General features: G+C 38.0%; 1 protein-coding gene across 1 annotated transcript; it reads left to right on the forward strand.

Moving 5' to 3' along the window:
• On the forward strand, positions 8,052–10,424 carry LOC109239186. The gene is made up of 5 exons (XM_019405711.1): positions 8,052–8,607; positions 8,668–8,774; positions 8,865–9,129; positions 9,223–9,519; positions 9,655–10,424. Exons 1-5 carry the CDS (start codon positions 8,052–8,054, stop codon positions 10,422–10,424), a joined length of 1,995 nt encoding a protein of 664 aa, XP_019261256.1.

The raw sequence follows: 11,308 nt of genomic DNA on the forward strand, positions 1-11,308 counted from the left end.
GTAGAGGAGATCTGATACACAAGATACAATACACTACATTCAATACAAGTAACATTCTCTACTCTCTAGCTTGAACATATTCTCTTGGTTTCATTATTTACATTTATTGCTTACATTCATTGTGTCCTATTAATTGTTCATCATTTATTGCTCATTATTGATCATAGAGAGCCGCCATCGCAGCTCTCTGTTGGGTCTTTTAGCAGGCCGTTCGGGCTTCTGATGGATTTGAAATCTTTTCCCAAACCAATTCATGTAATTAGGCTCTATTTCGCCTTTAGATAGATCCCGCACCCGAGTCTTTGGCTCTAAAAATCTACACTTATTCCAAATCTGACGAACTTTTCCTTCTGGGAATGCAACTTTTGGACCCAATTCAATAACCTGTCGGCTCAGATCTTCATCATGTGGAATAGTTTGGCACCTGCCTAGTTGCCGCAACACTCTGTGTGGCGCATATGGCTGAATGCTCCGGAGGCCCATTAAGAGAAGATAGCACACCTCGGCTGACATGTAAATGACTTCAGTGACAGGGAGCCAACCGAAAGTCCACTCAATTTTGTCCGAAGTTAAGGAACTCAAATGCGCAAACCTAGCCTCTGTACCTTCTGGAAATTCACAACCCACCACTCGATTTTGAGACTCTTCGATGCAACTCAAGCCAGTCATGACGTAGTTCATGTACCCCAAGCGATGACAAAGATGTTCTTGTATCAAAAATTGTAGAAGCAAGTTACAGCCCTGGAAGAATTATCCCCCTTCTCGGTAGATGGTTAAAGCTCGGTAAATCTCAGCTAAGATCATTGGAACAAGGGTGCCATTAGCTTTTTTAATCATGACGTCGACCATTCCCACAAGACCCAATTCTATGTTGCCATCTTTTCTTGGACAGATTATGACACCCAAGAATGCCACGATAAAAGCCAAACCCCGCCGTGCCTCCCATTTATCTTTGTTTCTTGAATGAGTTAGGCCACTGTCCGATGCCTCAAAACCGTGTGGGTTGCCATAGCGCTGGTACAAGAAGTGGAATGTGCAAAACCCTTCGGATAAATACCCATCTTGAACCTCCCGACTGATGCTCAATAGATCTAGAAACTTGTGAGGAGACACTGTTCTTGGCGACACCGGATACCGACTTCTGAGATTCCCACTAAGACCGGCATAGCCCGCAATTTCCTCCAGCGTGGGGGTGAGCTCAAAATCAAAAAAGTGAAACACATTGTGAGTCGGGTCCCAGAAAGGTATCAAAGCCTCAATCACATCCAACCACGGTTTGATTTTCAAAAGTCCCACGAGACCGCCCAGAACTTTTACCATAGTACCCCTGCTGACTTTTCCTAAGTCGTTCCACCACATATGGAGCTGTAATGGGATTTCCTCTAGAACTACGAAGGGTTCATTTTCAATTGTGCTCATCCTGCACATTTATTAGGGTGATTTGGTTAACAGATCATAATTTATTTTGACTCAAGAGAAAGTTATCATTTTTTTTTCAAGAATTTTCATTTCAAAAGAAAAACCTGGCCTTGCAAATACGGCCCTTCAGCACTTCAGGAAAGAAGATTTTAAGGTTGTGTTTGCTAATCGGCCAAAAATTTGAAAAAGAAACCATAGGTGGCTGTTCTTGCAAAAACAGCCTTTCGGCGCCCTTTTGGGGACATTTTGGCTATTTAGGCAAGAATGGAATCACCTTACTTATTTATGACAAAACAATAAAATTTTTGTTCTTTTTGGGTTATTTTGAAAAAATAGAGTTGGACCCGGTGAGGGTTGCCTAAGTATCCCACATCCGGTGAGAATCAAACTGGCGTAGTTCGGGCAGTTTTGACATAATAAAAACAATACCAAATTTTTTTTTTAAAAAGAAATTTTTTTTTCCAAATTTCGGCAGAGTTTCGGTACTTTGTCACGCCCCAACCTCGGGAGGCGCGACCGGCGCTCAATCGAGTGAACCCAACTGAGCAAGCCTTATTGACACTTTCTACCCAACTCAATATGATTATGGAATCCGGCTTTCAATTAATTAGACAATAGCATACTTGAGCATTCAACATTGTTAGTTCATTTTTATATCACAAATCTTAAATCATGGCTAAGTTTCCAAGATTTTATACAGTCATTGCTTAGACAAACTAGAGGATAGAGTTATAACACGGATCAATAACCCAACCAACACTTATACATAACCCACACAACGTCTATGGAGCCTCTATGGATTACAAAAGACAAATTATGACAATGCCGGCAACAAGGCCCCGGCTATACCTCAAAAATAGAAGTCTACAACAAAGAAGTACATCATAACCCCTTGAAGGAAAAAGGGGCTCACCAAGTCGTCGAGATGAGGACACTCCGCTACGCATGATCGGCACTGTCCGCTATAGAGCCACATATTTCATTTAAAAATGTAGCGCCCCCGGCAAAAAGGACGTTTGTACCATGGAATAGTACTTGTATGTATAACTAAACACCATCTAATTAGAAAGAACTTTCATACAAGAATAAGAAATCACAAGTATAACTCAAAAGCTTTAAACTATCACAACATTATCAAATAAAGGAATCATACAACTTTCACATCATTTTTCCGTAGTTTTTAGTTTGGGGAATTTTACACTATTCATCATTGTTCACAATACCACCGCTATCTTGAGCGGAGTCCGATCTCGACCCGATCGGCTAGGTTGCCTCATTTGAGGCATACGCTTCAACCACAATCTCATTTTCCCTTTTTCCGGGATTCAATTTCAGCATAATACCACCATGTGTGCGGCATGGCGTCCGATCATGGCCCGATCGGCTAGGCCGCCTTACCACAACGTTGTTCCTTTCTCATTAGTCATTTCGTTTCACATATATCATTCCATAGGCACTTGGGGCCACAACTTATCACATCATCCTTGGCACTAGGCCGCATTTTACATTATTCCCGATTTTAATATTAGCTTTGCCATTTAGGACAGTAGGTGCACACAATGGCTATTTAAATCGTAAGCATAAATAAGATTCCAGTAGATGGCACAACAACTATTGATACCCAATTTTTCCCTATATATTTTTAATATATAAAATACTTCCAAAATAGCATGTGCATGCATATATAAGTATGTCCAAATGTTTACTATTTTTTCCTTAATTTTTAAAGATTTTTTAATCAATTTATTGCCCTATTTTATCCATAAAAACCCAATAATTATTCCCAAAATTATCATTTCTAGTGACTCATTTATGGGATTTTCATATTTATACTAAAAATGGCTAATATAATTTTTGCATATAAGGTCATTTAGTATTTTTAAAGTTAAATTGTATGTAATTACAATATTAGCCTTTTTTTAGGATTAATTACGTTTATATTCATAAAAATTAGGTCTGTTATTTTTAAATAGTTAATTTTGTGCTATTAATCATTTTAGTACCTTTAATTTATTTCCAAAAATTATTTTACTATTTTTATAAATCAAACAGGGAAAAGTGGCTATTTAAATGTTAGCCCCATTTTATTTCAATTTTAGTCCGATTTTGCACCCCAATTGAACTCAATTGAAATAATTTGAACCCCTCGACCCAATTCCAATTTAATCCGACCAAAACCCATCTTCATAACCCGCCCACTCGCCCGTTTTAATCCAGGCCGTTTATCATTCAGATCAACGGCCAACAACCATCCTTTCCTTTTTTAATCTCAAACTACCCCCTAACCCTAACCATTTTCACATACCCCGCTGCCTCTGAATCCCTTTCTCTCTCAATCCTCTCTCAAACCCTCTCCAACCCTAGCCGCCGACATCAACTACAACCCTAAAAAAACTCTTAAATCCATGGCTTCCAAGGTCATTGGAGGCCTGTATCCACCTCACATGGCTTCTACGTGTTCGATTATTATGGTTTCAAGGCTAGATCCTGAAAGAGCTTGGTCCAGACCTTGGTCGATTTCAGTTTACGGCTGTTCTCCGATCGTCTCTGACCTTTCTCCGACCAGTCATGGCTATTCGAGTCTGACTCTTGACTCTCCTGCTTAGATCGATGGTTTTCAAAGCCTTTCTCACCACTTGGGGTTCCTCTGAAACCCTAACCTTCAAGGTTCTCTCGATTTCTCTTAGATTTGTTTCAGACCTATGTCTGCTCTGAACTTTTAAGCATTTTTCTCGAAGTTTCTTTTAAAACTCCGCTTTCGAAAATCCTTATCCTTCTGATTAAGGTCCTGTTAAGTTATTTCGAAACCTTTCTTTGATTCTTGATATGTTTTGCTGTATTATCCTTCTGCCTGAGATTGCATGTTAAAACCCCAAATTTCTTTTAACTGTTTATTAAATGAATGTTTGTTTGCCTGAGTTTAAATCTGATCTGTCTATTTATCCTCTTTTTAAAACCCGTCTATTGTGGAAAATCTTATGGTTTTGGGTCTGAGACTGTTCGTTTAAGTGCAGAAGTTCTTTTCGAAATCTCTTGTTCCCTTTGTGCGATTCTTCTGATTCTGGGTTTCTATCTTCTCTTTAACTCGCCTATGTTGAAAGCCCTAATTTTTCTAGGTTTCTTCGTTTGATTTTGTGACTGGCCTGTTCTTGTTTGAGTTTCTGTGACTATCTCGCTGCGAATGTGTTTCTACTGAGTTCCTTATGCCTAACTTACATTAGCTCTATGTGCTTGTGTTCGTCTTGACTGGTCAAGACTTGCCTCTTTGCTTGCTATGTTTGGTTACTCATATCTCACTCTATTTGTATGCTAAAACATGACTCATGACTCTCTCTTTGATTGTCTCTGAGCTCCTTATTTCTTGGCTTGATTTGAAATCTTCTCTTTAGAGTTTCGATTCTCCTATTTTAACTTGGTTTATTTGCTTATTCGTGGGAACCCATGTTACTCTCCTTAAATCAGTAATTTCAAATCCTTGATTCCCTGATTTACCATGTGTTGATTTTCGATTGTCTCCATATTCTGCAACTTATTGTGTTTCCTTACCTTATTCGGTTAACCAAGTATTTTACTGATTCTTCATTAGTTGTTTCCTTAATTGAACCCCTATGTACTTACCCCTAATTGTCTATTCTGTACATGATGCTCTACTTGATTTCTTTCCTTAAACATTTTCTGCCCATTACCGTTGGTTGATTGCCCCTTAATTAAAGGAGTACTTGCATTGATTTGATTCTGATTAGTATTCGGTTCCATAATTGCTATACAATTCTAATTCTTGCCTTATTTTACATGGTTTCGAACTACTATATATACACACTCTCTCATTAACACAAACACACAAACACTTTTAATTCTGAACTCACACTTACACTCAAAACACTCTCTCTTGCTTTACTACTTGTACTGTGGCCTATTTAGCTAGCTGAAAGCCAAAGCTATATATCAAAGTCCTGCTACCTTTCTTTACTATATTTTGCTTCTTTGAACTGGTATGTTCTAATTAAGTTTTCAGCATCAACAACAACATGGTTGCTTAATGTTCTTGTATTCTTGTCTGCCTACTGCCTATATCTATTTCAGTATCTTTATTTAGCATGATGTAATTTCTTTTCTCCTGTTCTGAATCAATGCATTATGAATCCTAAATCCCTACCCCAATGTGTTTGATACTTATGGTTTGTTTGGGGCATGACAACATCGAATATTGCTGAACATGACTCAAACTTGGTCCTCCTAGGATCATAACCTCCATGTTACCCTTATATGTTGCATGTTCTGGTTGATTTACAAGCATGACAACACCCCTATTGATGCGCATGCCCAGAATTGACTCATTCCTAAGTATATAGGCCCTTGCAATGGATTCCCAATCCCCTGCCCCCTTTGGTGTGAAATTATCAACTCTTTAAAGTATTAATGGCTGTCTCCCATCCCCCTTTCCCTTTTCTTCGTTCCCTCATGCTTTTAAAACTATGTTTCTGCACTTCCACTCTCTCTTAGACTTAAGTCCTGCCCCCCTCATGTGAGCCTTGCCTTGGGACCCATGAGCTCCTTCTGAACTTGGACATATGAGGGCTGGCATTTCCACACTACACTTGTCCTTACTCTGGTGATGTAATTTAGGTGTGAGCAATGCCCGGGGTCCTATTGAGGCTCTTAGGGAACTCTGACACACTCAAGTTTGAGAAAGGCTTTGAAGCAATGGCATCTTAAGGCAGTTATTCCATAGCTCAGGAAGGAACCAAGAATCGGGCCTCCTCTAGTTGTATTTTTATGTATTTTGATGTAATTTAATATTCCTGGTTTGTAATAATCTGTAATAAACGTTTGGGTCTGGCTAGTGAAACGGGTTGGGTATTTATGCATTTCAAGGGTAGAAACCATGCCTATAGGACTATTTTGAATTTCTGCATATTCAAACTACATTTAGAAACCATGCCTATAGGGTATTTTAATGTTGCAAACTGCATTTAGAAACCATGTCTGTAGGACTTCTTGTTCATCTTTATATCTAGATAACTTGCCTATAGGGATCATCTAAAATTCTGCACATTTGTCACCGTTTAGATATCATGTTTTAGGGCCCAATTGATTATAACCCAGTAGCATGCTGAAATTAGCAACATATAGAAATCATGCCTATAGGGGTCCATAAGTATAATCCTGTTTGTTTCTACTCACATGCAATGTTAGGATCTAAAATCAGTAACGCATAGAAATCATGCCTATAGGGACTCTTAAATAAATCTGATTCGCTTCATTCACAGTCAATGTTAGATATCATGCTCCCAGGGATTAAAATCGGTAATTGTAGATATTATCACCTGCAGAATCTGTAACCAGTCTAATTTAATTTTGTCCATTCTGAACCTCTTTTCAATAATCTAATTTCCTTGCTTAACAAGGTTTAGCAGGCTTGCCTATGGGATTTCAAACAATTCGTTTTGAGTTCTACTGTCTCATCACCTTCTGAACTAAGTAGATATCATGCCTATAGGACCCCGTCTAAACACTTAGGCAAACCTTAGGCAGTGTAAATAAAACTGAACTCGCCTCTGTTATTTGTTACAATCAGCAGGTAGGCCCGATTCTGTTTCCTAACTGAGTCGTGTAATAAGCCAGGCCTGCTGCAACACTACAATCTCCTCTTCCCTCAAGTATATTTTTTAGAATCGGACCTTATTCATTTGTTTAAGTCGTGCTATTGCATTGTTTTTGTTTGGAGGAGGTATACTTGAGCCTTATGTGTTTATGTGTTTCCCCTTTAATGTGCAGTCTTTATATATTTTCTATGTCGCCTTAGAATGTTTACCTTTGAAACTTCAAATAAGCCTAATATCCCTCCCTTTTAGGATTAGTAGACCTAAGCGCCTCCGGGACTGATAGGAATGGGATGGGTAACCAGGGGCGAAGGTACATGGTAGCAAGGGTGGTCAACTGACCACCCTTCGTCGAAAAATAATACTGTGTATATAGGTAAAATATTAGGATTTATATATATGTAATACATATTGACCACCCTTGTAACAATGAAGAGCCATAGCCCAGTGGCTAAGGGTGGTCAAAAACGCCTCAGGGGCGCAGGATCGAACCCGCAGCTCCACATATTTTCATTTCTGTTGCAATACAATTCTTTTTAAAGACAGCAAAACAAACGACGTCGTTTTCTTTCTTTGACTTACTTTATAGTACAAAATCGGGAATAAACAAATCTGCATAAAACAAAAATTGGGAATAAACCAATCAAATCCCTAAAATCAAAACCCATCTCCAATTCCTCATTCTTCATGGTCTGGACTGAAAGTTCTCACTGCTTTGTATTGCTCTCCGCCGACTGTCCAGTGTCCAAGTCCAACTCCATTCTGCCATTGAAGTATTGAACTGGTTCGACTTTCGCTTCGAATCTCATCTTTTTTTTTCCTTGTTTGCTTCAAAGTTTCAGTAAATTTCTCTGATTTTTTGTATGATAAATATTTTGGGACAGTACACTTGGAGTAATTAGTTAGCATTTATGTATATTGCTTGTTGTAAGTTCAAACACAAATTGTTGATATGTTCCTTTTGTTTATTTAAATATTGAGGAGTAATATGTTTTAACTACTTTATACATTCAGCATATTGAAGTTGCAATGAATTTGTTAAAATTTTACAACAAAGTACCAAAAATAAGTTCGGCGTCTCAAAATGCCGATCAATCAGAGTTTCCCTTGCATTCTTCTCATAGACAAGAAATTGATACAATTGCTCCACAATCTGACCCAGCTGAAAGAACTCCAATATTGGAGTATCATCCAAACCATCGCGATGAAATAAGGAGGGCATACATTCAAGGTGGTGCTTGCCAACCTCGGTATCATGACTTCCCTCAATCTCACTTTTTTGGATTTATGCGTCGTTTTAATCCTCTATGGTTTGATGAATTTAATTGGTTGGAGTATAGTGTAAGTACCGATGTTGCATATTGTTTACCTTGTTATTTATTTAAGGGAGAAAGTAATCAGCAAGGTGGTGGTGATGTTTTTTCGAGTAAAGGGTTTAGGAATTGGAACAGAAAAGAATGTTTTAAGAAACATGTTGGTTTGCCAAATAGTATTTACAATAAAGCAAGTAGAAACTGTGATGATCTAATGCAACAAAAACAGTCTATTATTGCTGCATTTGACAAACAGTCTGATCAAACTAAGCGTGAGTATTGGCTTCTCTTAAATGCTTCAGTTGATGTGGTAAGGATTCTTTTGACTTAAGGATTTGCTTTTCGCGGTCATGACGAATGTGAAACGTCATTGAACAAGGGTAATTTTATTGAAATTCTTTCATGGTATGCGGCTAAATGTGACAAGATTGAACCTTTTGTGTTGAAACATGCTCCAAAAAACAATAAGATGACTTCTTCAGATATTCAAAAAGAAATTGTGACCGCATATAAGATAGAAACTATTAAGGCTATAATAGAGGATCTAAATGGTGACTACTTTGCTTTATTAGTTGATGAGTCTTTAGATGTGTCACGCAAAGAGCAAATGGCTATTGTTTTACGGTATGTCGATAAAAGAGGAAGTGTGATGGAGAGGTTTATTGGCATGGTTCATGTTCGAGATACTAGTGCTTTATCTCTAAAGAAAGCAATTGTCGATGTTCTTGTTCATCATTCATTAAGTTTATCTTCTATACGTGGACAATGTTATGATGGGGCAAGCAATATGCAAGGTGATATTAAAGGTCTTAAGAAGTTGATTAAATAAGAAAGTAGATCGGCTCATTCTATTCATTGTTTTGCACATCAACTTCAATTGACTCTAGTTGCGGTTTCTAAGAAGTGTGTTCAAGTAGGTGAACATGTATTATTGGTTTCAAATATTTTGAATGTGTTGGGAGCTTCTTTTAAACGTGTGGATGAATTTAGAGATTCTCAAAAAGAAAAACTCCAAGAGGCATTAGATATGGGTGAACTCAAAACAAGTAGAGGCTTGAATCAAGAACTCGGTCTTGTTAGAGCTGGTGATACTCGTTGGGGATCTCACTACAAGTCATTTGGAAACTTTATTCGTATGTTTGGCTCTATTGTTGATGTTCTTGATACACTTGTTGAAGATGCAGGTACTTTAGATGATAGAGCTAAGGCATCGGGGTATCTCGAAGCTTGTCAAACATATAAGGTTGCTTTCTTGTTGCATTTAATGACAGATATTTTGGGGATCACAAATGAGTTGAATATATCCTTATAAAAAAAAGAGCAAGATATTGCAAATGCCATGCTACTTGTTCAAGTAGCGAAGAAAAGATTGCAAACTTTAAGGAGGGATGATGAATGGGATTTGTTTGTTGATAAAGTTTCTATGTTTTGTATCAAGCATGATATTTTGGTGCCTAATTTTGATGATCTATATGTTAACTCTGGAATATCACGGCGAAAACCTGCTGATTATACTTTCTTTCATCATTATCGTGTTGATGTGTTTTGTAAAGTTCTTGATTGGCAAGTTCAAGAACTTAATGATCGTTTTGACGAAGTGACGACTGAGTTGCTTCATGGAGTTGCTTGCTTGAATCCAATTGACGCATTTTCAAGTTTTGATATCAGAAAAATAATGAAGATGGCTGAATTGTATCCTAATGACTTTGATGAATTTAGGATGAGTTCTCTTGAGAATCGGCTTGCGAGTTACATTATTGATGTTCGTGATTTTGATGAAAGGTTCTCCAATCTAAATGGGCTTTCTGATCTTTCAAAAAGATTAGTTAAGACAAAGAAGCATTCAGTTTATCCTCTTGTATTTCTCTTAGTGAAACTTGCGTTGCTTCTTCCTGTTGCCACTGCAACCGTTGAAAGAGCTTTCTCAGCAACGAAGTTTATCAAGAATGACTTGCGGAATCGTATGGATGATGACTTTTTAGGCGGTTGCATAGTGCCTTATGTAGAAAGAGAAGTATTTAGTATTGTTTCTAATGAGTCTATTATAAAAATATTTCAAGAGATGAAGCCTCGTCGAGTACGTTTGTAATAAGTAGAATCTCTTTTTGACGCTTCTTTATATTAGTTTCGTTACATCGAATTGTTCGTACTATTACCCGTATTCTTATAATTTAGCTCGATATCACGTTGTTTGAGTTAAATTTTTCGGTCCACCTACTTGTTGAGAATTTTTTTTTCGTGTTCAAGTTTGAACACCCTTAAATAGTTTTCTGGCTTCGCCACTGCGGGTAACAGCATGCAATAAGTAATCGAGACCAATCAGCGCTTTAATACCTTAACGGGGTGGGAAGGGTAGATATGGATATGATGACCGCGCGATAATATCACGTGTAGCCCCTCATTGAGGAGTGATTACCGGACATTGTGTGGGGTGATCCATATTAAATACAAACCTAGGATCCCTTTCTTTTCATTTGCAAACTCTTTTTTTTTAAACTCTTCTTTAAAAAAATGTTCTTTCTTATATGTGTTTAAATCCCCTAATATATGAGCCCATACCTGTCTATTTGCTAAATTCATAATAACTGTCTGGACGGGAACCACACTAGTGGATCCTGAGGGGTGCCTAACACCTTCCCCTTAGGATAATTTCAAGCCCTTACCCAATCTCTGGTTATTCAAACGAACTCAGAGCTGAATCTCTATTGGTGTCCTAATGCACCTTAATCATTAGGTGGCGACTCTTCAAATGCAAACCCAGTTCCCAAAAGGAATGAGTTGTCCCTCCAAATGTCATAAACCCGATTTCGCGAGAAAAAGGGGGCGTGACAAGCCTCGACGGAACCTCACTCGACTCATCCTCTCCACACACTCCATCACTTCATTCACTTTTTGAACTACACACGACCTGATTCCCTTATAATCCGGGATATGTAAGTTGTCCAAAACCAGAACTCGGTTGCACCTTTTTCT

The sequence above is a fragment of the Nicotiana attenuata genome, chromosome 1 (assembly GCF_001879085.1).
Source record: "Nicotiana attenuata strain UT chromosome 1, NIATTr2, whole genome shotgun sequence".
In the NCBI taxonomy this organism is placed as follows: domain Eukaryota; kingdom Viridiplantae; phylum Streptophyta; class Magnoliopsida; order Solanales; family Solanaceae; genus Nicotiana; species Nicotiana attenuata.

Coding starts and splice junctions, on each gene's coding strand:
- LOC109239186 (XM_019405711.1), top strand. CDS start 8,052: ATGAATTTGTTAAAATTTTACAACAAAGTACCAAAAATAAGTTCGGCG. Junction 8,775..8,864: donor GTGACAAGATTGAACCTTTT/GTGTTGAAACAT, acceptor GAAACTATTAAG/GCTATAATAGAGGATCTAAA. Junction 9,520..9,654: donor TACACTTGTTGAAGATGCAG/GTACTTTAGATG, acceptor TATAAAAAAAAG/AGCAAGATATTGCAAATGCC.